Below are 27,113 nucleotides of genomic sequence, written 5' to 3'. Positions count from 1 at the left end.
TCCTTTCCTTCATGGTTTCTTCCCCAGAAGAAATACCTATTACATTTTACTTTAATCAAGTTTACTATCATCCAAGTGTTCCTGATATAAAATCAATACACAGAAAATGATAAGAGAATTTATACTCAGGGAACTTAAGGGACAGAAAGGAAAGATGTTAATGTATATTTCATTGTTCCCTGTGGAATTTCCTTTTTCATGTGGTTTAATGGGAATGGACAGTTTGTCTAAGGGAATGATTTGAAATTTACTTGGGATGGATTTACTGTCGAGGTTTTTAAGAAAAAATTAGCAGAGGCCAGCCAGCATTGTGCTGCAGAATTCCAGGAGGCTATGATCTGCTCACGGTTTTCTATAAATTGCCTCCATTTCCAGGTGGCCAGTGATTTGTTAAAATACTTTGCCCAGGAATGACTGATTGATGAAAGGGCACGTTTAGGTCAATATAAAATAATAGCTAATATTTACTGAGAGCTTACTATTGCCCGGCACTAAGTATTTCAGACTGTATTTAATTGTCACAACAACCCAGCCGGGTAGGCCTCCTTTTACTGTGAGTGAACTGAGGCCTGGACAAATGAAGTAATTTGCTGAGATCAAATTAAGATTGCTTAAGATCAAACAACTAAGAAGCAGCATTTTGAGTCCAAAGCTGACACTCCTGAACACTGCCACTTTGCTGTGAAACAAAGGGGAAGGCTTCAATGTTTAGGCTCTTCCCTCAGAGCCTTTTGACTACACACAATTTTAAAATGTTTTCCAAGCTCAAGAAGCTCACCAAAAGCAACTAAAATTGAGATGACCTCTTGTCATTTGGAGTTGACAAGCCATTGCCTTCTGACCCTCATGGCGCTTATTTGGAACTTAGATTACCTTATGCAAGGAGCTCTAATTATCATATAACCAAGAGTACTAAGTCATCTAAGCTCGATGCTTCAAGACCATAGTGGAAGAAGTCCTCATCCCACTCGGGGCGATGCAGCCCTCCAGAATCCGGGTGATGTGTCGTCCTGTTTTGCCTCTGCTAGGTAGCCCAATGGCGGATGTTTCTGAGCTTTGTGTCACCTTGGCACACCGCAGGCGCTTAACAGGTGCGCGGTGCAGACAGCCAACGGTCAAATTTCACTAATGTCCAGATAGGCTACAGCCAACCTGCGGGCTTAGGATCCAGTTAAGTAAACTTTCTAGAATTGTATAACACAAGGAACATAAGTAATTCAATAACTGTCTTGAGCACCGTCTTACACCTCTACAATTAAAAAAAAACAAAACAGGAGCACAGGCTTCAGGAGAGGGAGCCCAATCGTTGGCTGGCGAGGTCTCAGTTTGGGGGAACAGAGTAGAGGCTTTCTGGGCGAGCACCAAAGTACATAACGCGTCGGTCGCCATCTAAGACGGGGGTGGGGCCGACGTGCCCCGGAAACTAGAACTCCCTGCCGCCTGGCGGTTGGGGGAATCCCGGGCGCCTTCGGGCGGGGCCACGCCCAGAGCGCCGCCGTCGCCTCGGGCGCGCCCAGACTTCCGCGCCTGCGCACGACTGTCCGCCCCGCCCCTCGCCCCGTGGCCCCGCGGGCTCGTTCCCGGCATGGTGCTCTCTGAGCTGGCTGCGCGCCTCAACTGCGCCGAGTACAAGAACTGGGTGAAGGCGGGCCACTGCCTGCTACTGCTACGCGGCTGCTTGCAGGGCTTCGTCGGCCGCGAGGTGCTCGCCTTCCACCGCAGCCTGCTAGCCGCCGCCCCCGGCCTGGGCCCCCTCGCCACCTGCCGCAGCGGCTCGCGGTGCAGCCCGCGCGCCCGCCAGGTGAGCACCCGGCCCGGGGTCTTGACCGTCGCCCCTCACCCCGTCCGCGGGCGCAGTGTCTCGTGCCCTCCCCGGAGCCGGGCCGACCGCCGTGCCTGGGGTTCAGATGCCCAGACGCCGCCCCTCCCTCCCGGGCCCCTCCTCACCGCCGCCCCCTGTAGTTTCAGCCTCAGTGTCAGGTGTGCGCAGAGTGGAAACGGGAGATTTTGAAACATCACACCAGCAGAAATGGAGACGTTCACTGGGGAAACTGCCGGCCGGTCCGCTGGCCGGTCGACGCCTGGGAGGTGGCTAAGGTAAGCACCTGCGGTCGGGAGGGTAGGAGGAGTTGGCCCACCAGGTAGGAGTTACCTGGAGCCCGGGGCGTCTGTTGGGTCTGTGTGGGAGCTGGGCCCCCATAAACAGATGCAGAGAGAGATTGGGCTTTTGATCAAGGGTGTAGCGTCTAGGCGGCTCAGGGCTGTTATATCGGACCCAACGCAGCTTAGTGAAGTAGAAGATTTCAACAAGAGACGCTGGGGCAAGATGTAGAGTGGGCATCATGGGTACAGGCACAGAGGGAGAAGCAGGCAAGGCCTTTTGAGGGTAGGCTCCCTGAGTAGCTCACTTTGTCTGTAAGGTGCCATGAGGATGGCAGAATAAGCCAAGGGAAGTTGGGGCTAAGATAGAAAGGACCTTAAGTGCCTAGCTAAGGAGTAAAACTTTGGGGAGGTAGGGGTGGGGTAGGCAGCCAGATAAAAGGGGACTGTTCGGCCCGTTTTCAGATCTTGGTGATGTGATTTACTAGCTGGGCTGATTGAAGAATTGTTTTTGATTTTTTGATATTTGCCAGAAGCCCAGTGGGAGGGGGGGGAGGGGGAGTCGAAGTAGCCTCCTAACACAAATTCACCTCTGGAGTCAGTCTACATGCTAGTTACCAGCAGGCACAGGCTTGGTGCCTGGGAAGCAGGGATCAGAATCTCCGCCCAGCTGCTGTGGTGCACCACTGGGCCAGCCTCTGTTCCCTAACCTCAAAAATGAGGAAGTTGGACTATATCGGTGGCCCCCAGACTTTTGGCTATCGTGGTCCAGTAAACCCACCATACCCTCTCCCCCGTTTGTTTGTTGCTGCCATAGAATTGCCAACTTCTGCTTTTACTTAGAAAAGAAGAAAACTTAAAACTCTACCCTTTGCTATGACCGTCCCTCACCTGTTTGTTTTCTGTCACTGCTTTCATACCCTCAGAATCCTCTTGAAGCCCATGCCACCTGTTTCTGCCGCTCTTTCCCTTCTTCATTGCTGTCACCTGCAGACCTAGTCCAACCACATGTGTATATTCTCTCTCCAAGCTGGACTCCCCTCTCGAACATCCTGTGATCCTCTCGACCTCAGCCTCCCACTTGCATGCTCACACCCGGACTGTGTCAGCACAGGGAGCTGCGGCGTCCAACATCCTGCTTGCCCTCGGTGTACTTATTCAACCCGCCCCCACCTCTGCCCCACCCCTCGTCCCTCTCCAAAGTCCACAGCTCTCAGGCTTCCACTGCTTTCCCAATCCCCAGCAGCCTCTGCCCTCCCAGCTTCCTTTGCTTCCTCAGCCAGCCCAGATTCCAGTCCATCATTCTGTTCAGTCCCTTGCAGTTGTCTCGGTCTTCTTCCTCCTTTCTCTGCACTTGCCAGGCCCAGCTCCAGCCCTGATGACACCACACCTGCTGCTCTGGGGAAGAATCTTTCGAGGGATCTTTCGCTTTCAGTTCTTGATCACGAGCCCAGCAGCCTGGCCCTGTCTCTCCGTAGGTTCCTGTTCCCGGAGACAACTGTTGCTGCCTCTCCTTCGCTGAGCTCCCACTCCTCTTCTCCCACCTGCAATCCCAGCTGCTAACCTTGCTCTCGCTTTCTTATCTGTTTACCAGACCTACCAACCTACCTCAATGTGCACCATCTTCTTCCTTCTGCTGCAAAGGAGGAAGGGCGTTTCTCCTCTTACCGCCCTGTCCCTCCACTTGAGTGTTGGACCTTATCCCCTCCCGCCTGCCCAAGGACTTTTGAGTCTCCACTCTTCCGACCTCCCAGTTTATTCCCATCACCATACAAATAGCCTTAGTACTGCCTTGGTTTATTCAATTTTTTTAAAGAAAGAGATTTCAGTATAGAGTTAATATATGACTTAGCAGTGCCACTCCTAGGTACATACCTGATGAAGTGGAAGCATGTGTCCCCACAAAAACCTGTGCACGAATGTTCATAGCCGTACTCTTCACAATAGCCAAGAGGTGGAAACAACACGCATGTCCATCAGCTGATGAATGGATAACCAAAATGTGGTTTATCCATACAATGGGGTATTATTTAGCCATAAAAAGGAATGAAGTACTGATACATGCTACAGTACTGCATGAACCTTGAAAACATAATGCTAAGTGAAAGAAGCCAGTCATATATTGTATGATTCCATTTATATGAAGTGTCTAGAATAGCCAAATCTATAGAGGCAGAAAGTAGATTAGTAGTTGCCAGGGCCTGAAGGAGAGAGGGGGCAATAGCTAATGGGTAGAGGGTTTCTTTTGGGGGTGATGAAAATGTCCTAAAATTGTGGTGATAGTTGTGCAATTCTGTGAATATACTGAAAACCACTAAACTGTAAATGCTTAATTTTTTTATTGAGGTGTCATTGACTGTAACGTTATATTAATTTCAGGTATACAACATAGTGATTCGATGTTTAACACTTTGTGAAATGATCACCACAGCAAGTCTAGTTAATGTCCACTACCATGTGTGGTTGCAAATTTTTTTTTCTTGTGATGAGAACTTTCAAGATCTGCTCTCTTAGCAACTTTCAAATACTGCAGTACAGTATTATTAACTATAGTCACCATGCTGTGGATTACATCCCCAGGGCTTATTTATTTTATAACTGGAAGTTGGTACCTTTTGACCCCCTTCGCCTATTTTGCCCACTCCCCACCCCCCACCTCTGGCAACCACCAGTCTGTTCTCTGCATCTGCGAGCTCGGGTTTTTGTTTTAGGTTCCGCGAATACGCGAGATCATATGGTATTTGTCTTTCTCTGTCTGACTTACTTCACTTAGCATAATGCCCTCAAGATCCATCCATGTCATCACAAAGAACTGTGTACTTTATTTATTTATTTTTTTAGCCGTATTATTACATTTTATTTTATTCACTGAAAATAAATAATTACCAATGAATCCTTTCTAGATTTCCTAGTTTCCCAAAGTTCCCTGTATTCACATTCTTTTTTTTTTTTCACACACACACACACTGTTATTTTATTTTTACAAGAGATAAATAAACTGACACCAAGCATTGTAAATGGATGACCACAACAAAAGCCACAACGACTGCAATTACCGAACACGAAACACACTCATACTATGTCATGATATTGGCGTTCAGTCCAGTAATCCTCCACGGTAACAGCTCCTTTACTTTGCAGTGAAAACTGATTTGTATATTTTTTGCCTCTGAGTCCTTGTGGGATTTTTTTTTTTTTAATTCACACAGGAAGTCACAAAAATTATAATCATCCTCACTCAGTCCCACGTAATTAATTTTTTTTTCATCTTGATCTTCTGTTAGCACTTTTATGAATTCATCAGTTTTCCATTAGAGTTCTGGAAATGCTTATTCATTTCAGTTCAGCAGTATAGTCAGTTACCAGAAACCTGTACCTGTCAGAGTCTTTTCCACGAAGAACTGTGTACTTTAAATGGGTGAATTATATGGTATGTGAATTACATCTTAATAAAGCTTTTTTAAAAAAAGAATTGAGTGAATACTTGGAAAATAAAATTTGAAAAGAAAGAAAAACTTCCTTCATCCATTCCGTCCAGCTGTCTCCCCATTTCTCTAACTGCCTCCCACATACATACCCAGTAGAACTTCTCAAAAAGTGCTTTATGCCTAATTCTCTTTTCAGGGTTCATGCAGGTCCCGTTGACTCTTCAACCCACTCCCCTCTGCCTTCTGCCCCGCCACTCCGCTGCATGTCTTGTCAGGGGCACACGTGACCTTCCGTTCTCTGGCCTCGCCCCTCCTACCTCTCAGCTATTCGGCGCTGCCGCACTGCAGGCCACTCTTCTTGAAACAGCCCTGGCTTTGTGACATCCTCCCCTCCTGGGTTTCCTCCTGTCTCCCCGGCTCCTCCTTAGCCTCCTTCTGAGTGTCGGTTGGCCTTCCTCGGGCCTTTTCTGTCCCTCCCCATCCCGCCTTCTCCCCTGGTGATACTGCCCAGGCCCGTGGAGTGAAATATTAAATACTACGTTTCTGCTGACGGCTCCCAGATTGGTACCCCTAGCAATGCGCTTTTCTGCGCTCCGGGGGCCCATACCCAGCTGCTACTTGATGCCTCCACTTCATCACCTCCTGGGTACTTCGTCTTTTCTTCTCAAGCAGGACTCTTCATCTCTCCCCGCCAGCCAGCCTGCACCCATGCCCCACCACCAACTACCTACAGTCATTCTTGCTTCATCTCTTTCCCCCCACCACCCCTCTTATTTGTACGTGCAAATTATCTTTGGAATCATCCTCGCCATCTCTGCATCACAGCTCTCGCCCCCTCTCCTGCCAGCCTCCCACCTGGCCGCCTCTGCTGCTCTGCTCACCCCTGGTTGGTCCTTCACACAGCAGGATGTGCGGTCTTCATGTGGGAATCAGATCACTTTCTTCCTTTGCCCAAAACCCTTGGATGGCTTCCCGACGTCCTTAGAGTAAACTCCAAACTCCTTGTCAAGTCCAGTAAGGCCCAGCACGTCTGGCCCCTGTTTATTTCTCCAACCTTGTCTCCTACTACTCAGTGAAGAGACAGGAGGGGGTAGTGAGAGGCAATAGCGTGTGTTTCTCACCCTGTGCTTGTCACATACGGAACCTGGCGGTAGGCGATACCATTTTAAGAAACAGCTTTCAGAGGCAAGGAGGCGGCAGAGCCTCCGTCGGCTTCTGGTTCTGAGGAAAGGAAAGAAGTACTAGAATAAAACCTTGACGTGGGAGAGACAGGTTTATGTTGGTGAGAAAATGCCAGACTGGACATACCTTGTAATGGGAAAGAAAAACTCTGCTTGGTTTTGAGGCAACTAAGGCCCCTCCCACTTTGGGTGTTCCTCTCAGCCACAGTTGGAATAAGCAGTGTTTCTTTTCTTCCTCTTCTTTTCCTCTGTTTCATCAAACTAGTTTGCCTGTGATACATTAGTTCTTTGTTAACACTTGTAACATCCATAATCTACTTTCAGCGGGTTGGCCAGAGACAGTGATGGTCTTGGCTACTGTACCTTTTGATAGGGGCCATCCAGTATGTGTAGAATTCTTCTCAGTTACATGAGGCCGAGATGTGTGATTCTACCACCATCAGGAACAGAGCCCTGACTCTCCTTGGGGGGTGCCGGCCCGTACCACGTTCCTTTTTCCGAATAGCACCATGAGCACTGCAGGAAGCAGCATGGTTGCTTGCCTACGGAAATGTGTTTGTTTTCAAGGGAGCAGGTCTCTTTATTTAGAGTTCTTTTTTGGCGAGTCATTTTTCATATGTCATCTCTTCTAGTCCCTTGGCAGGAACGTGCTCTTGAGCTTCATAGCTTGGTAAAGTTGTTGCCTTCAGATGTAAATTTGGAAGTACTTCAGGAAAGAAATATGCCCAAGCCTTGCTATAACATCATTTTGGGGGTACACACCATAAAATGCTACAAAAGGAAAGATCATGCTCGAATGAGGCCATTCTGTTGTATCTAGTATCTCAAACCCTGGGACCCCGTCTGTAACGCCTGTGTAGGTCCTGCTCACCTTGCACCATCAGCATAATAATTGCCAACATTTGTGGCCTGTGTATTAGCATGTGCCAGGCACCGTGCAAGTGGTTTACTCGCATTAACTCATTTAATTCTCGAAACATCCTTCAAGGTAGATGAGGACAGTTAGCCCCTATTTACTGCTGAGGAATCCGAGGATAGGTAACTTGCCCAAGGTCACACAGTTGACAAGTGGCAGAGCTGGGATTTGCACCCCAGGTCTGTCGCATTCCACAGCCCAGACTCTTAACTTTCTACTACCGTACTGAACTTTCTCGAGTAATTTTAAAGTGTCCACTTGGGAATAACTATTACTTTTAAATCTTCTTTAACAACTCAGCCACTGAAACTTCAGTAAGGAAAAGAAAAGGGTGGTTTCTTCCCCTGCCTCCTGCTTATATGCCATTAAGAAAGGACAATTAGGTCAAGTGTGTAAGTGTCTGTAATAGCAAGTGGACAGATGGAGCAACTCTTCAGTTATTGCCCTGGGCTGAGGCTTGGCTGCCGCACTGTTTCCCAACTTGTGTTTTGGACTCATGAGGCTCTAACTTGAAACCTCAGTAAGAGAGTTTCAGTCATCATTTGGGGAACAGGCACATAGCATTTGTCCCACTAGCCCCATATGGATAGATGTCCCCTAGGGTTGGAGGAGACTCGGGTGCCCCTTGGGCCTCCCCTGCTGCAGGCCTTCATGCCCCGAGGACTGGCAGACAAAACAGGACCCGAGGAATGTGACGCGGTTGCTCTTCTAAGTCTCATCAACTCCTGTGATCACTTCGAGGTTGATCGAAAGAAAGTCACAGAGGTAAGAACTATCAGATTGAAAAGCAGACAGAGTTGGTCGGGTGGGTACTGTGAAGACCAGTCAGGAGCCACACCCCGTGCTGCTAAAGCAGCCGTGTGGGCAGAGCTCACGGCTCTCCCCAGACGGTGGTGTGCGAAGGAGTTAGACTTTGGTCCACAGTTGTCATCGCTGAGCAGGCAAGCAGGGCTCACATCACATGCACCTTCTGTGATGTCCCAGAACCCCTGTGCGAACGCAGGCGGGAGACTGACCCTTCAACCCTACCCTGTTGAACTTTTCCGACAACCTGCTGTTGCACTGTTTGCCACTAAATCGACAGGCCTCAAATTTCTCTTCCCTGTTCTGCCATAAACAGAAGCAAAGTAATCTTCCATATTAAAAAAAAACAACAACAAATACAGAGTAATGCGTCATTCTGTCCATTGGATGCCAGCATTGGAATCCTGCCCTTCTCAATCTCATTGGCTAAACAGTTGCAAGGCCAGTTTACCTAGAACTGAGGAAAATATAAACACTAATGGATAAACAGTGTCAGAACAGATCGCTACGCTTGTCAGACTTCCTCTGGGAGATTTAGACTATCTCTGTTTCACCAGAGAACAGCTCTGGCACATTTGTTACGCTAAGGATCCTTGAAAAGGGTATATAGCATACCTGGATTATTTATAATATGTAGAGAAAATGCATGTATATTTTGCTAGCATGCCAGCAGCTGAAAGGACTGAGAGTCCTTTATCAGCAGCGGACTCAAAAACTATCACAGTATAAAATCAAGCCCTTTGGTAGCTTTTAACCAAGAGTGTGGAAGACTTGGCATGAAATGTATATTAAAAGAGTTTTGCATTGTCTGCTTTGGCCTTTGGGTATTCTCAGAGCCAGTAGCCAATAGTTTTGCGCTTTGGCGGGTTGTTTTAAGTTAGGGCATTTGGGGGATTGTGCGAGAGATACCCCCCGCCCCCAGGCCACAAGATCTCAAGGACTAGCGACAGTTATAGGCTTGCTTGTATTTCTTACCCCAATTAATTTATTCAAGTGGCTGGGGGTTGAACATCCCCCTCGAGCCTTGACAGCACCTGCAGACCACGCACTTGTGGATTTTAGAATTAACAAGGCCTTTCAACAGTCTTTCTCTGGAACTACAAAATCTCAGTTTACCCCACTATTGGCCTTTGAAGGCTTTTCTCTTTTTTTGTCTTTCTATAGGTGATTAAGTGTCGTAACGAGATCATGCACTCTTCAGAGATGAAAGTATCTTCTGTGTGGCTTCGAGATTTTCAGATAAAGATCCAAAATTTTCTGAATGAATTTAAGAATATCCCAGAGATTGTGGCGGTATACTCCCGAATAGAACAGGTAAAAAAATCACGTTTAACAGTTCTTGCATAAAGACCTAAGGGGGAAAAAAAGGAATCACAGTCACTCATTTCGAATTTGAAGCTTATTAGATTTAAACAAAATTCTAGAATGTAAGTAGGGGAACAATATTGATACGAAGTCAGAATTGTGATCGGGCTGAGCAGCTTTTCTGTGGTCACGGGATGTTATTAGACTGGATCCAGTCAACGATGTTTAATTACAAATTCTTTGAATATCTTTTTTTTTTTTTGGAATATCTTTTCCATTCAATCGGTTCATATATTTGTTCGGTAACCCAACAGCTGTTGACATCTGACTGGGCTGTTTACATCCCTGAGGAGGATCAGCCAGATGGGTGTGACTATGAAACAGGAGTTTACCTGAGTGAGCACCAAGTAAACGAGATAGAAATGGAGTTACTAAAGGAAAAACTTCAAGAGCTATATCTTCAAGCAAAGGGACAAGAGGTGTTGCCTGAAGAGGTAAAAAAAAAAAAAAAAAAAAAAAAAAAGCATTATATCCTCTGTGTGAGTAAACAAAACAAAGAAAGGCACCAGGGAGGAAGAGTAGCACATTTTAACTTATTAACGGTTATGTTTCTGCTTTAAAAGTCAAATAATTTCCAGAAATGGATATTCTTTTGGCACAGATTACTGTTACCCTTAAACAAGTGTTTTCACCCCATCAGCAAACATTTGGGTGCCTAATATGTGCCACAGAGTGGAAGACCACAGGAAGGGCGGCCACAGAATCCTGAACCGCAGGCTCCCGCGACTCTCTGCAGCTCAGAGGGGCGATTGCAGAGAAAGGCTTTGCTGAGAAGGCGCTGTTGAGCTGGGACTAAGAATCAAATCAGAGTTCAGCAAATTGGCAAGAGCAGAAGGGCATTCTTGGCAGAAGGCATTTGCCAAGACATGAAAGACTAGCCTGGGCCAGACAGTGACGAGACGACGTAGGAGGGAGGTATGGTCGGTTGTGAGGGTGGTCAGGTAGGTCGAAGCCGTATTTTGAAAGGTCTTCTATGCCTCACTAAGGGGTTTGGACCTTATTCCCAAAGAGCAGTTGGGAGCCAACAGAGGTTTTAAATCAGGAGAGAGTAAATGAATAGATCAGATAGGGCTTTTAGAAAGTGACGTCTTAATGGCACTTGGAGGTTGGAGACGAGCCAGGAGGCTCTTGGCAGTTGTGTGAGGGTGAGAGAAAGAGGACAGAAGCTAGAGGTGTGGGGGAGGAGCCGGGTGCTGGAGGCACTACTGGGGCCCAGCCGCAGTGGCTGGTTAGATTACTTGGGGCGTGGCCCGGGGCTGGCGGGAGGTGGGGAAGGAGGGGTTAAAGGATCGTCAAGGCTTCTAGCTCAGGACCCTGCAAGCTAATGATCGTCTCAAGGACAGGAGATATGAGTCCCCTTTGTTACATGCAAGATATTAAAAAAACTAACAGTAGTAGAATTATATTTTGGTAAGGTTCAGAAATAGCCCAGCACTTGCTGGATTAGAATTCCAGATTCCCAGGATGTCTTGGACAGATCATTTTACCTCTCCAATTCCACCTCGTCCGAGGAAAGTAGTTTTACTGGCTACCTCGTGAAACACAGCGTGTTTTAATACAAAGTGTGTATTTCATTTTTTAGGCCGTGCTCCGTACTGGTCCATATGCCTACGTTAACTCTTCTGACCTTGACCCAGGTGCTTCACTCAGCTTGATGAACTCCTTTAGCACAGGGACTGGGTACCAGTGGTTTTGGGGTGCACCCACCCTGGCACACCATAGGTATTTAAAGTGACGAATAAGGCTGTTAAAGCTGTTTTCTAAATCCATCTGTTTCATCTGGCTTTATTTATTTTTTTATTTTCAAAAAGTATTTATTTGTTTGGCTGCGTTGGGTCTTAGTTGCGGCGTGCGGGCTCTTTTAGTTGCGGCATGTGGGATCTAGTTCCCTGACCAGGGAGCGAACCCAGGCCCCCTGCATTGGGAGTGCGGAGTCTTAGCCACTGGACCGCCAGGGAAGTCCCTCATCTGGCTTTACTTTAAAATGCCATTAGAGCCATCCCCAGTTTTCTTTCCACTGCTCCTTTTAAAAGCAGAGTCAGACAACAGAAGAAAACCGGGAGATCAGGCTCACGGTCCCTGAGTCGTCAGAAATTCTCTCCTCTTCCTTGAGGGAGCTGCAGTTCTTTTCCTGTTTGTGTAACAAAGAGCAAAATGCATCAGTAGCAACGCACTGAAACCAGGAGTCTCTGCAAGTTGGGAGCGGGAAGGGACCTGGGTAATACCCTGCTTTATAGCAACCCTAAGGGGCAGGTGCTGATGGGCTCAAGGCCTCACGGCTGGGGTATGAGGGCTGGCCCGGGGGTCTTCCCGCTCTGGCCCTGGGCCTGCCTTCCCACGTGCCGTGCAGCGGCTCTCATGTCGCCGAGCAGCTAGCAATTGTAAATTTCGACCCTTCATTATCTCTGTTTTACAGAGAGGAAATTGGGGTTAATTGGCTTGTCCTCTGGGTCCCCAAGTCTCTAGATAAAGGTGATAAATTCTCATTTTTCATGCTTTCTGTTCAGTGGACCGTGGCATTTCTCTTGATATTTCAATTGATCAAGTTGTAAGTTCGGATTGATTGGCACGTTATCTCTGAGAAGCTGAAGGATGGCTTTCCACGATGTGTGGAACAGACCTCTTTTGAAAGTTCAGCAGCAAATACGATTATTCATGTTCTTTTGGGTTAGTCTCCAAAGTCAGAGGATTTGGTAAACCAAATTTCAGTGACTCTAAAACACTATGAATTGCAAGACACACCATTAATTCAGTCACTTGTAAGGAAAAAAAAATGCTGCCAATTTACTGTAAGACACTATCAGTGGTAAGGCGCATTCTCATTCGAGATGTTAAAGTATTTTTAAAAATGTGCAATTAGGAATCAAGAAATGCAGTGGTTGTATTATGACCGCGGCACTTTTTGTGTGAATGTTTAGCAAGACCTGTTTCTGGTGTTCATTAAAACAGCAGAGCTCGGGTTGGAAAGCCAAGTTGAGAAGAAAGGGTTAATGGTGGCGATTTAGTGCGACAGTCCCCCGAAAGGCATCAGGGAGCACGGGAGTGAGTGCCAGGGACCACGAGGCAGAGAGTTCATCATCTCCATTCTTTCCTGTCCAGTTGGCGAGCCTTAATGATAACATTATAAAAGGGGGCTCCCATTAAAATACGCTGTGCGTGCATAACTGTGATTGTAAAACGCGGTCCGCCTCAGAGCCAAATGGGAGCAACAGCTGCCACCCAAGAGCCCTTCACACACACCTGCCGGCCCTCGGCGCTGTGTTAGGGTCTGGGGGGTTCAAAATTCAGCCAGAGAACGTTGAGCGCAGTAAGTGGCTAAAAAACATGCAACGAACTTGCACATTCTTGAAAATCATTACTGACTTCTTAAACCCTGGTGGGGGGACCGCTTTCGGGGGGAAACTCAGGGAGGAAGTGACAGAATGCAGTCGAGGCAGGCAGGGAAAGGATGGAAGTGACACTCCATTGGTTACAGGCCAGATTTATTTCACGAGTGAGTGCCTACTATTTGCCAGGCACAGTTCTAGAAGCTTGGCGTGCATCGGTGAACAAAACAGATGGTAAACGGTCAGCATGATAAGCAATGATGGGGCGAGGTAGAAGGAGGAGGGCTGTGTGGAGCACAGTGTGGGGATCAGGAGTGGCCGAACGGGGCTGGGGGTTGGGTTGCGCGGGGTGGCCAGGGAGGCCCCATGGGGAAGCTGAGACTTAGCGATACCTTGGAGGAGGTGCGGAGCAGCCGTGTGCGCTTCTGGAGGAGGAGCGTTCAGGCGGAGGGCAGGGCAAGCTAAGCAGGCTGGCTGGAGTGCGGTGAGGAGCTGAGCGACGGGAAGCCTTGTGGGCCGTTGGGAGGATCCAGGCTCTTCCTCCTGAGGCGGCAGCCGCACTGAGTTCTGAGCAGCAGAACGATGAAGGGAGCACGCTGGCCGCCGTGTGGAGGATGCAGGGCCGGGGGCCAAAGATGGAAGCAGGGAGACATTAGGAGGCTGCCGCAGGTACCAGGTCAGAGAGGTGGTGGTTCAGACCAGGGTGGAAGGGTGAAGAGTAGAGGTGGTGAGAAGGGGGGCACGTGTGGTGTGGGAGAGAAGGAAAGGCGTCAAAGACAAGTCCAAGGGTTTTGGCTTAAGTGCCTGGGAGTATGGAGGCGCTAAGCATCTTTTGCCTAGAACAGCGCCTGCCTGGCACATAGTAGACTCTCGGTACGCTTTTGTTAAATGATTGTCGGAAGGGAGGAATGTACCAGACACAGTGCTAGGTGCTTTTACTAGATTATTTCTAACCCTCACAGGAATGCTTGGTGGTGTTGGTATCATCATCCTATATTTGCATATATGGACGTAAGCTCAGAGAGGTCAAGTGTCTTGCCCAAAGTCACACAGCTAGTTAAGTGGCAAAGCTGGGCTTCAATATCCAAGTCTGTCTGACTACTTTTCTAGCACTTTGTTTTTCCACCTTTACTTCCCTCCCCATTTAACATATAAACGTGCATAAGCCTTCCCCATTCTTAATAAATTTTTTTAAAAACTCCTTTTGACTCTTTCTCCTCCCCCCAAGCTAAAATAATCACCCCTGTTGAGCACATTTCAAGAGCAGAGAGGGTCAGGAGGTGACAGCACAAAGGATCATAGCTCCCAAGTCATGAAATGAGAAGGTCTATGGGAAGGGAGGACCCCACTCCATCTTGGAGGGTATGTGTGATGCACAGACCAGGCCGGCATGGTCTCGGGCATCTGATGGGAACCAAGGAATGGGAAGAACCCTGGGGTGCATCTAGAGCACCCGGCACAGGCAATGAGTGCTAACAGTGCAGTACCCGCAATTACTAATGTACACTGTGAATTACGTCACTGATGTAATCTTCATTTCACGTTTTTACGGTTTCCAGATTTATTATTTAAAGCCCAGGTATCTTTCAGGAGCTGTAGGCTTGTCTCTAGCCGTGTAATAAACAGCTCCAGCTGAAGGGCACATCCCCATCTACTTAGTAACCTGTCTGAAGACCTCTGGTCATCCTCAGCTCCACCCTGGCCCTCCCTGTTCCCTGTTCATCCTGGTCACAAGCCCTAGCCAGTCTTCCCCTCCCTCCCATCCCTGGCAGCCATCGTTCTGCAACCGACCGTCTCACTCACTGCCATCACAATAACCTGGTGCCTGCTTAGGTTCTGCCCTAGCCCTGCTGCACCAGAGTCAATTGTGTACATCTCTAAAGTTTAAGAACCACCACTCTGCTAAGAGTAGGGTACTCCATCACTTTCCTTCGTTAGATGTCGATCATCTTGACTTAGCTTGGAATTGGGGGTCCCTCATTTTAAACAATTCACCACACCCCAAAATATTAATAACTCTCTTCTTTGTAATAAGCACAGTGACCAGTGAAGGTATCCTCGGATAAGCCGAGTGAAAACACTTCCGTGGTACTATTCTAAGAATACATGCTTTTATTAGTTTAAATGTCAGGAAGAATGTTACTGGTGGGAGTTTAAATTGGTATAACCTCTAGAGATGACAGTTTTGGCAAAATCTATTAACATTAAAACAGAAAACTCTATCAATTAAAACTTCATTCCACTTCTAAAAACAGATCCTACAAATAGCCTGTCACTTTATGCAAAATGACACAGGTCCCAGGTTAGTTACTGCAGCAGTATTTCTCTTAGCAGAAGGTTTGAAATAATATGTTAATGCATGAGACATCCATAACTGAAAAACTGTTCAGCCATTAAAAAAAATAATGAGGCCACTCTTTACAATCTGATATAGAAAAAAATCAGTTGAAGAACAATGTCTAATATGCTGCCATTTGTGTTTTTAAAAATGTGTATGTGCCAATTATGTCTCAATAAAGCGGAAATTTTAAAAAGGTGTGCACATATATACATATATGCTCACGTGTAAATGCATGGACTATCTCTGGAAGAGACACAGGAAACTTCACTGTGGTCACCTTTAAGAGGAGCTGGGTGACCGGGGACAGGATGTGGAAGAGGACCAAATTTTTACGTTGTACCCTGTGTTCATCTTGAATTTTGTACCAGTATATTCATTACTAGTAAATATGTATGTATATTTTATAAATATTGAATAGTAATAAACGTATATATGTATACATATTTACTAGTAATAAGTGTGTACAACATCAAAGAGCATTATATGTGTGAGTGTATACATTTGTATATATGTGTGTGTATATATATATATGTGTATGTGTAAATGTATTTAATCATAATAAATGGGTACAAAATTCAAAATGAAAGGGCTTTATTTTATTTTTATATATACATATATATGTATGTGTATGTATACGTATGTGTGTATATATGTGTATACACACACACACACATATAGGTATAGACATATAGCCCTTTTGTACAAATGCAGGAAGTTTTACAGCAAAAAAAAAAAATCATCTTTTAAAATTTTTTTCCAGTTTTATTGAGATATAATTGACATACAGCACTGTATAAGTTTAAGGTATACAGCATAATGATTTGACGTACATATATCGTGAAATGATTACCACAATAAGTTTAGTTAACGTCTGTCATCTCGTATAGATACCAAAAACAGGAAAAAAGTGTTTTTACCTTGTGATAAGAATGCTTAAGATTTACTCACTTAACAACTTGCAAATATACCATACAGCAGTGTTAACTATTGTCATTGTGTTGTACATTACATCCCTAGTACTTATTTATCTTGTAAACTAGAAGTTTGTACCTTTTGACCACCTTCATCCAATTCCCTATTCCCACCTCTGGTAACTGCAAATTTGATCTCTTTTTATGTGAGTTTATTTTTTTGTTTTTGTTTTAGATTCCACATATAAGTGAGATCATACAGTATCTATCTCTCTGTTTGACTTAACTTAGCATAACGCCCTCTGGGTCCGTCCATGTTGTCTCGAATGGTAGGATTTTCGTCTTTTTTATGGCCAAGTAATATTCCAGTGTGTGTGTGTGTGTGTGTGTGTGTGTGTGTGTGTGTGTGTATATATATATATATATACACACACCACATCGTCTTTACCCATTCATCTGTTGATGGACCCTCACGTTGTTTCCTTGTCTTAGCTATTGTGAATAATGCTGCTAATTAACATGGGGATGCAGATGTCTCTTCAGCGTGGTGTTTTTGTTTTCTTCAGATATATTCCCAGAAGTAAAATTTCTAGATCACCTGGTAGTTCCTTTTTTAAGTTTTTGAGGATCCTCCATACTGTTTTCCAGAGTGGCTACACCAATTTACATTCCCACCAGCAGTGTACGAGGGTTCCCTTTTCTCCACATCCTCGCCAACATTTGTTACCTCTTTTTGATGATGACTGTCCTTTTTTTTTGGCCGTGCCGCATGGCTTGTGGGGTCTTAGTTCCCCGACCATGGATTGAACCCGGGCCCTTGGCAGTGAGAACACAGAGTCCTAACCACTGGACCGCCAGGGGATTCTCGATGATGACCATTCTAACAGGTGTGAGGTGATACCTCATTGTGGTTTTAATTTTCATTTCTCTGATGATTAATGATGTTGAGCACCTTTTCCTGTACCTGTTGGCCATTTGTATGTCTTCTTTGGGAAAGTGTCTATTCAGTTCTTTGGGAAAATGTCTGTTCAGGTCCTTTGCCCATTTTTTAATTGGGTTGTCTGGTTTTTTTGCTATTGAATTGTGTGAGTTCTTTTTATATATGTATATGTGTGTGTGTGTGTGTGTGTGTGTGTGTATAATTTTTTTATTTTTTTTGGCTGCGTCGGGTCTTTGTTGCTGCGCACAGGCTTTCTCTAGTCGTGGCGAGTGGGGGCTACTCTTCCTCGCGGTGCGCGGGCTTCTCACTGCAGTGGCTTCTCTTGTTGCGGAGCACGGGCCCTAGAGCGCACGGGCTTTAGCAGTTGTGGCTCGAGGGCTCTAGAGCGCAGGCTCAGTAGTTGTGGACCACGGGCCCAGTTGCCCCGCGGCATGTGGGATCTTCCCGGACCAGGGATCATACCTGTGTCCCTTGCACTGGCAGGCGGATTCTTAACCACTGCGCCACCAGGGAAGTCCCTCTTTATATATTTTGGATATTAACCCCTAAAAGCAAAAAATGTTAAGGAGACAAGCAAACACGCCCTTGTGTGGCCCCAGAACCGGCTATTGGTAGACACATGAACAGGAGCCAGTCTTGGAGCTAGTAAGTTTTTCATCTGAATTTTAAGTCTGCTATAAAATTATCTAAGCTGTGCATTGTATGGTTTCTTCTTACAGATCTTAAATCAACTGGAAGTGGTGAAAGAATTTCTGAGAAACAACGAGGATCTTAGAAATGGTCTTACAGAAGATATGCAGAAGCTAGACAGCCTCCACCAACAGCCTCAAAAACTGGATTCGAAGGAACCTAGGGCACAGACACCTGAAGGGAAGGCCTGAAGTGAGTTTAAGCATATGATGGTAAATAAGGACAGAATAGCCTCATCTCTTTAATGTCTGTTCTTTTAGGTAAGGCCATAACACACATAGTCTCATCTGAAGTTTCCCTATGTCCTTTTTATTTGAAAGAAAGGACACTGAGCTTTGTGCTCTTTCTGATTGATGGTTCTCACATCTGTGAACTAGTTCAAGATAAACTCCCTGTCAGCTTTGTTCAGTCAAGTATACCTGAAGTCATTGGTCTAGTCTTAAATGAATCAACTTTATGACATAATCAAGAAGCATTTCAGCCCTAAAGTGATGCCAGTGATGCCTCACTCTTAGCCGTGGCATGAATAATAGCAATTTGTTTGTTTTCATAAGAAAAACTTGTTGGGACTTCCCTGGTGGTCCAGCGGTTAAGTCTCCGCGCTCCCAATGCAGGGGGCCCAGGTTCGATCCCTGGTCAGGGAACTAGGTCCCGCATGCCACAACTAAGACCCAGTGCAGCCAAATTAATTAATTAATTAATTTTTAAAAAAATGTTAAAATAAGTAACTATCTTCAGTATTTTACTTTTTTTCCTCAAATGAAGAAAATTAAATATTTTCTTTTATTTTAGGTTGACCTTCAACAAAAATCAGGCATGTTCTGTGAAAGTCAGCCGGGCTTCCATCTCAGCCGTCCTTTTCTGTGCAAAAGGGAAAACTTACCCAAGTACTCCACTCAAACAAAAAGGAATTTGTGTCATCTTTTCCTGGACTTTCCTTTAACTCTTTGGGAGTTTTGTTTTGTTTTGTTTTGTTTTTTTAACATTCCTAAGCTTGGTGTTATGTGATCTGTACCAGCCAAAAAATATTAGATGCTCTTGTGCCAAACTTGCTGTCATCCGGGCTTTTTTGTTTGTTTTTTGGGTTTTGTTTTTGGTTTGGTTTTGCTGTTTAAAAGGTGAGATTCTTTTCTGGTCCTAAAACTCTAACTGCTTAAACACTAAAGGCTGTGTTCGGCCAGGCCTGTGTGAAGGGCCACGCAGAGTTCTCTGCCCACTGGCACGCAAGTCCTGTGCCCACACACTTGCCTGAAAGTCTCATTCATGAGGATGCCCAAGGGTGGGCTGTGATGTACATGTTGAGATATAAATCCTTTTTGCCAGCAGGCAAGGAAAAAAATGTGCCCGAAAGGCCATTTTCTAGCCATTTCCAGTTAGTACAGAACTGTTACTACCTGTTTCTGGTAGCTTGAGGCAGTAGGACAAAGAGGTGGGCTGGAGAACACAGCAACTTGACTGACCAAAGCAGGGGGAGGGCCCAGGCCAGTATCACAAGCAGGGATGTCCGGGAAAGTTTTGAGGTTGCTGACTTGTTTATGGCACTCTTAAGAAAAGTCAGCCTTGGTGGCAGTCACAGCTCTTCCGGTTCAGTTATAACCTGAGTGCCGAGCACAAGGCCTGGCCCTTGCGTGCTCAATGAATATTCATTGACTGAAGGGTCAACTGATAGCCTAGAGGTATTCATAGACGCAAATGTCAGTTACACTGTTAACTAAACCTTGTCCTTTGTTATGAGATTGAGGAATGAAACTTTAATATTCTTATGGAAGTTCAAAGACATCATTTTCTTTCAGCAGATTCACAAATTCATTCATACTTCCTTATTCCTTTTACCCAAAAAGTCATACACTTTTGACTTTGTCCTGTTTGTTTCCTAAACTGCAAAACCCCTGTCCCATTGTATGCAGTGATCTGTGGGATCAGCTGTACCCTCACCTTCCCCTACCTCTGCTCATTTCCAAAGCCAGCAGTACTGAACTGGGCCTTGTCGCCCCTGGACCTTGAGGGACAGAATTGCCACATTCCCCACTGCCTGGAGGAAGTGCTTCCGTTTCGAGCCCAGGTGAAGCCCTGCTCCTTTGCTTACTCAGCTGCCCAACAAGGATGTGATTTTTAGAGAATGGGGGTGGGGGGATGCATTTTTACCCTGAAATGCATTTAATGTAGTTCTGTAAAACCTGGATGAACGCAAATATGCCTGTGACTTCCTGCTTTCATCTTTCCTGCTACTATTTGGTCTTTAATCTTACGTTTTCTTTCTCCCTTCATCTCATGGAGTTCCTTTAGAAGACTTCAATAGTAAAGTAACAATTTTCTTTCATCTTGCAACTTCCTGCAAACTAAGATACTCCATGAAATATTTCCTAGTTTCTACATGTAGGATAACAAAACTTGGGATCACATTAAATCTTGATTCACTAACCAATTTAAGATCTGATTTCTCACCTTAGGAACTTTGGATTATGAACACTTTTATTTCATACCTCTTGTATCTATTTAGCTTTTCCTTATCTACCCAAGAAACGTTTTATCAAGTATCAACCACATGCCAGGCACTGAAGTTGATGCAAATGGAGGATATGTAAGGTATGGACAATGGTATGAGAGCTGTCATCTTACTGGATTTATTGTCTGCTCTGATGAATTAAAGATACTGTTCAGGGAATTCCCTGGCGGTCCAGTGATTAGGACTCAGCACTGTCACTCAACTGCCGGGGCCCGGGTTCGATCCCTGGTCGGGGAACTAAGATCCCAGAAGGCGGGAGGTGCGGCCAAAAAAAAAGATATTGTTCAGAAACATTATTCTGGCAACATTTAATTACATTAAAATTGAAACGAAGATAGGAAGACATGCCTGGAGGGGGCTTTAAAGCAAACACAGCTTTAAGACTTCCATGGTGGCGCAGTAGTTAAGAATCTGCCTGCCAATGCAGGGGAGATGGGTTCGAGCCCTGGTCCGGGAAGATCCCACATGCCGCAGAGCACCTAAGCACATGTGCCACAACTACTGAGCCTGCGCTCTAGAGCCCGCAAGCCACAACTAGTGAGCCCGCATGCCACAACTACTGAAGCCGGAGCACCTAGAGCCCGTGCTCCACAAAAGAAGCCACTGCAATGAGAAGCCTGCACACCACAACAAAGAGTAGCTAGCCCCTGCTCGCCACAACTAGAGAAAAGCCTGCGTGCAGCAACGAAGACCCAATGCAGCCAAAAATATAATAAATTTTTTTTAAAAAACTATAATTAAAAAAAAAATAGCAAACATAGCTGTAAAGGTTGATCCGGGGACATCAGCCCTGTGGGACTCTCTTCTACAGATCTGTGCACGTGGGCACAGAGCATGGACAAAAGGGTGTTCACAGCAGCCTTGGCAGGCAGCCATCGAGAGAGGACTGGTTAAATAATCACAGCACATCCATGCTACCGAGTATTATGCAACTGTTAAAAAGAAGGCTGCAATGCCATGATGGGGGTGACGTGTAAGACATTATAGATAGAAAAGCAGAATGTGTAACAATGCATAGCATGCTATAAAACGATGGTATTTAAAAAAAAAAAAAAAACTATGGTATTTTCAAGTAACAGGTCTGAAAAGTTGTGTACTTTTCCCAAGCTTTTTTGCCATGTTACCACTGCCAAAGGAATTGGGGTCGAATTTGGCTTTTCTATTTTTTGCACACTCGCGTATGAAATTTTTACAACAAAGCTGCACTCCTGTAGTTTGAAAACTTTTCATTCAGATTTTGCATTTCAAAATAATAGACGTAAATTCAAACTGCAAGACTTATATGTCACGTTTCCTGGAATATATTGTAGCCTCCATTTTTGCGGGGGTCAGCTCCACCTCCAGGGGCACTCGTGAGTTATCAGGGTCAGGAGAAGCCCAGGAAGTGGTTTCCTTCCCGCACAGGGCTTCATCATCTCTAAGTGCCTTGTCTTTGTCCAGCAATGTGATTTGTTCCCAGCCTCCCCCTGAGACACAGTGTGAGGTTCATAGTTTTGAAAGAATTCGAGGAGAAAAATGGTTGTAGCATTAGAGTGGCAAACATAAGGCAGTTCGTTGGATTTTAGCCTGGGCTTTGCCAGGAAGGTCAGAGGACCTAAAGAGGAAGATGTTACTTTTTAAACTCAGTATAAAACCCAAATTCTGGGAAGTAACAAAAGTGTGTCAATAACAAAAGCTTCTGAAAAAATAGCTCTGCCTATTTGGAAAATGTTTTTGGCTTCATAAAGTAGTGGTAGAGACCTGTAGACAGTTTAAGTTAAATTGTCAAGACCAGAAAGAATTATGTTTGAGAGTTTGGGGAGATTATGAAATGATTATTACCCTAATGATTTGAAGGGTGTGTTTTTATTAAAGTATTAATCACTTACATGGCTTTAAACACTAATATCCTAGGCAACAAAGGGTTAGAGCTCTTAGCTGGGTGGGCATGCTACAAATTAGGTCCTGTAAGTGGAGCATTGCATTAGAATGGAGGTGTTGCAATCTTTTGGATATTTGCTCTAATCGTTTTGCCCTCTAAATTAAAAATGTAGAGTGACAGGAAATTATCAGCAGGGATTACCTATTTTCCCCTTACCAGGTTAATTACAAACGTACCCGCTCTGGTATGTCTTCAACAGACAGTGGCCTTTTACTGAAATACAATAGTCAAATTACAAAATACGTTTCGTAAAACAAATCTAAAAATGCATTAATTTCCACTCATGTAAGAGCAAAGGGGGAAAATCTTTAAAATTTTAATAAAAATCTCGATACAAGGTTATGATTCATTTCAGAACTTTCAGAACTGCTTTTTATTATATGATAGTCTGAACTATCTAAAATATTATGAGCTACCACCTATCTTCCAGAGACTTCTTTCCTGCTTCTCAAACCCATCCTCTGTAATATATGCATGTTTGTAATGACCACAAAACTGTAAACTGAGCATTTTGTGACATCTCTTGGGGAAGGTGGGCGATGACCTTACATGATTTATTACTTTCTATTGAGTTTCAGGAAGGCAGGAGAGTTTTTATTTCAGAGCCACGTGTGGTAGCCAGTCTCCAAGATGGCCCCCCACGATCCCTGCCTCCTGCTATTCTCACCCTTGTGTTGTCCTCCCACAGCGTACCAAGGTTGGTCCATATGACCAAGAGAACACAGCTGAAGTGATGGTATGTCACTTCCCAGATGAAGCTATAAAAGACTATGGCTTCCATCTTGGGCTTTCTCTCTTTTGGAACACCTCTGGGGGAAGCCATGTTGTGAGCAGCCCTATGGCCCACATGACAAGGAACTGAAGCCTCCTGCAAACAACAGTGTGAGTGAGCTTGGAAGTGGATCCTCCAGCAAGTCTACAGAGACTGCAGCCCCAGCAGACAGCTGAGAGACCCTAAGGCAGAAGCACCCAACTAGGCCCCTCCCAGGTTCCTGGCCCTACAAAATTGTGCGAGGTATTTGTTTTTTAAGTTTTTTTAAGCTAAGTTTGGGGGTGATGTGTTACACAGCAATAGATAACTCATACACTGTCACTTTCCAGAGTTTGTTTTTCCCCCTGTATGCAGAATGTGAAATGCAGAAACTGCCTACAAAGAGGACTACTGCTTAGATGCCACAGAAGGTAAAGTTGTGCCTGTCTTGTCCAAAACCTGATGTCTTCAGAAAATTTCAGAGTTGTTTTCAGTATCTTTGCATTTGAAATCTTTAACAAAAGTAGGGGTTTTGATCACATACATGGGGGTTCCCCAGGAGACCACCCTGGAACTTCCCGCATTCTCCAGAGGGAGGGGGGATTGGGGGTCAAATCCTAGAGGGCAGCCTCTGCTGCACAGGTAATGGCCTTACACCCAAAGCCCCACCCTTCTCTTTTCCCTCCTCCTGCTCCCAAGCAGAGTCCTTTAGCACCCATAGGATTCCTAGGGGGGATACCCTGGGCTAATACTGTTTACCACTGACCCTCACCCTCACCCCTAGCTACAGTGCAACACAGGGTGATAGGTTCACCACCTTTACAAACTGCCAGGTCCCCCATTTTTAGGCATGAGGAAAAGAGGAAAGGATAACCTTGTCGTTTTTATTTTCTGTTTACCTAGAATTCAGGGTTGACAGCCACTGACCTGAGTTGTTTATTTATCCTGATTCCATTGAAGGTTCTGTCATTGCTCCCGGTCACCAACAGATTCTAGGTTCTCTTGCTAAGTACTCCTTAAAAGTCTGAGCTGGATTTCACTGAATTCATTTAAACGCCCTTGGAAGTATTTCCCTCAGTAGAAGTAGCCCTTGGAATTTTTTGGTGTACAAACATTGTGGCTTATCTGGCCCGGACACCCGAAACAAGTAACAAAAGCATGTTCCCAGGAGAGCTTAAAAAAAAATAAATTAGCTAAGTTGAAGTGTCTTTCGTTCAGCCTTCCTCCCCTACATAAACTAACCCTCGAGTTGCAGGTCCCGTGGAGAGGAAGACTAGCCAATCTACCCTCACCTTCTAAAAACCATTTTATTTCCCTGTCACGAAATAAACAACACTCAACAGCTTCAGTTCTGTGCTATTTGCCATTTTTTATTAACAGAACTGCAGGTTTCAATCAGATTCGCACTGTTTCAGAGTCAAAACCAAACTTTGTATTGATCTTTTCTTTAGGAAGAACAGTTCAGTGCTTGCAAGCTGCAAAGATTTGATAGGGCCCTCTCAATCATGTTCTGGGGTCAGCGGATCGTAGTCGGTGACCTCCAGGCAGTCGCCGTCAGTCACAGGGTCTTCAGCTGCGGGGGTGGTAGCGGGGGTAGCGGCGGTAGAGCCGGGAGAGGCGACAGAGGCAGCAACGGCTGTGGCCGCCGTGGCGCCGCCGTAGTGGTACATCAGATAGCGGCCCCCCTGCACACTGCGCCACCACGTTGGCGCTGTGACACGCTATCAGCAGCAAGCTGCGAGGCCGTACGAGGTAGGCGAAGCGCATGAAGACCATCGAGTATAAGATGAACGCCGTCGTCGTGCGGCCGCTGATGATGTCCGGCGGCGCCCACGTGTCCTTGATGGCAGCCAGCGGGATGCCCCAGTTGGCCACTGGACCCCAGAAGTGCGTGCTGGTCACGTAATCCCGGAACTCCTTGGTCTTCACGATCTCCACCGCCCTCCGCCACAGTGCCGCCACCGCCGCCATGATCGCCGAGCCGTGCGAGCGCCAACGGATGAACAGCCTACCGACAACGCGGTGGAGCGCGAGCCCGGAACCGTTGATTACCCTGCGTCGGCCCGGAACCTCCGCCTTCGTGCGGCGGCCGTAAAGCGCGCTAGACAGCACGTGCCGCTGTCCTGCGTAGCTTTGGGGGCGGAGGCGCGGCCTCGCCCTCGTGCCTTCACGTTTCTGCCGTAAAGTGCACTAGATGGCACGTACAGCTGTCGTGCCTGTCTTTGGGAACGTGAGGCGCAGCCTCGCCCTCGTGCCTTCGCGTGACTGCCGTAAAGTGTGTATGCGTGTGCTTCTAAGTGGAGGTGGGATCACAGCCTCGTCCTTTGCTCCCCGTCGTGCTGTAGCCATCTGAAAGCTCCTCGCCCGGGGAGGCGAGGGTCCTGCTGACTGCGTCTCAGCTACACAGGGGGAAACTCTGTTCTCTCCAGGCTGTGGACAGCGTTGACTAGATGTTGACACAAAATTCTTCAGCCAGGTACAGAATTTTCTTTGCACAATTTGCCCGAGTATTACTTGCGAAGTGACATTTCACCTCTAAATATTCCAGCATCTGGCTCTTCACAAGGACATTCTCCTACAAACCACAGTACAATAATCCAGTCAGATGCTTAACATTTAGTACGGTACTATCATCTAATATGCAGTGCATATTTAAGTGTTATAGTTTTATGGGTTTTTTTTTCTTTATTGTTGGAAGGGGGAGATCCAGGATCCACTCAAGATTCACATTTAGGGCTTCCCTGGTGGCGCAGTGTTTGAGAGTCCGCCTGCCGATGCAGGGGACACGGGTTCGTGCCCCGGTCCGGGAAGATCCCACATGCCGCGGAGCGGCTGGGCCCGTGAGCCATGGCCGCTGAGCCTGCGCGTCCGGAGCCTGTGCTCCGCAACGGGAGAGGCCCCAACAGTGAGAGGCTCGCGTACCGCAAAAAAAAAAAAAAAGATTCACATTTAGTTATCATTTCTTTTACATTAATCTGGAAGAGTTCCCCAGCGTTTTTTTGTCTTTTGTAACATTGATATTTTTGAAAAGTACAAGTCAGTGTTTTTTTCAGAATGTCCTTAATTTGGATTAGTCTGTTTTCTCTTAAAGTTAAATGTTTTTTGGCGAGAATACTACACACGTGTGGTTGTGTCCTTAGTGCATCACAGTGGGAGGCACGTGATATCACTTTGTTCTGTTATTGGTGATAGTTTGATCATTCAGTTGAGTTGTCTGCCAGATTTCTCCATTGTAAAGGACCTTTTCCTCTATGTAATCAACAGATAATCCAAGGGGAGCCTCTTATGAGAGTGTATGGATGCCCTTCACCTAATAGTTAATATCCATTGATGAAAATTCTTAATGACAAAACTGATGACTCTTTTCCCAGTGTTTTCTACCTTTTCCAGTAAAAGTAATGTATTGAAAAGTAATTAAGTATACATTGAAACATTAATACTTTAAGTAGTGATTTATAAACAAGCCCATTATACCTTTAAAAATTAATACATTCATTATCTATGTTCATTTACGTCTCAGATGTTTTACAAATATAGCTTTAAAATATACGGTATAGCCATTGTTCAAAAGGAAAGCAGCATCATTTTCATATAACCCTTTTAAAGCACTGGGCTTCCAAATATCGATGACTGGTGTACTGGTGTGAGTCAGTTAAGTATACGTTTGAATTAATAAATCAGCAAGCATGAATTGACATTTTAGGCCTACCCTGCCAGATGCTCCAGTGTCCTAAAAGAAATGTCCGCAAGAAGCTATCAGTACTTGTAGATCGTCTCACATAGCTTGTTACTTGATTTTGATTACCTATTGCTGTGTAACAAATCACCCTAAAACATAGTGGCTTAGAACAACAACAATCCTTTATTTTACTTAAGAGATTTGCAATTTGGGTGGGACTCAATGGAGACAACTTATCTGCTCCATGCATGGCC

At 45.6% G+C, this 27,113-nt stretch overlaps 2 protein-coding genes across 4 annotated transcripts; one reads left to right on the top strand and one right to left on the bottom strand.

Annotated features, from left to right (window-relative positions):
- Nucleotides 1-1,544: 1,544 nt before the first annotated feature.
- Nucleotides 1,545-21,058, top strand: CUNHXorf38 (chromosome unknown CXorf38 homolog). 3 transcript variants are annotated; one of them, XM_029240942.1, is made up of 7 exons: nucleotides 1,545-1,801; nucleotides 1,963-2,097; nucleotides 8,271-8,390; nucleotides 9,594-9,743; nucleotides 10,049-10,228; nucleotides 18,032-18,194; nucleotides 18,795-19,050. In XM_029240942.1, the coding sequence occupies exons 1-6, from the start codon at nucleotides 1,586-1,588 to the stop codon at nucleotides 18,191-18,193; spliced, it is 963 nt and encodes a 320-aa protein (XP_029096775.1). In that variant the 5' UTR covers nucleotides 1,545-1,585; the 3' UTR covers nucleotide 18,194; nucleotides 18,795-19,050. The 3 variants fall into 3 exon arrangements, with proteins under 3 accessions (XP_029096775.1, XP_029096777.1, XP_029096776.1); XM_029240943.1 differs by having other exon boundaries at nucleotides 1,591-1,801; nucleotides 8,216-8,390; nucleotides 18,795-21,058; XM_029240944.1 differs by having other exon boundaries at nucleotides 1,586-2,097; nucleotides 8,216-8,390; nucleotides 18,795-21,058.
- Nucleotides 21,059-23,178: 2,120 nt separating this feature from the next.
- Nucleotides 23,179-26,640, bottom strand: MPC1L (mitochondrial pyruvate carrier 1 like). Its single transcript, XM_029240738.1, is given in 2 exon segments — nucleotides 23,179-24,872; nucleotides 24,874-26,640. Coding segments are annotated over 2 exon segments (471 nt in total). The 5' UTR covers nucleotides 25,152-26,640; the 3' UTR covers nucleotides 23,179-24,679.
- Nucleotides 26,641-27,113: the final 473 nt, after the last annotated feature.

This window comes from Monodon monoceros, unplaced genomic scaffold, assembly GCF_005190385.1.
Source record: "Monodon monoceros isolate NGI ecotype Baffin Bay Population unplaced genomic scaffold, NGI_Narwhal_1 Super_Scaffold_22, whole genome shotgun sequence".
NCBI lineage: Eukaryota > Metazoa > Chordata > Mammalia > Artiodactyla > Monodontidae > Monodon > Monodon monoceros.
Note: the sequence above shows the minus strand (reverse complement) of the source record. Positions and strands in the feature narration are given on the sequence as shown.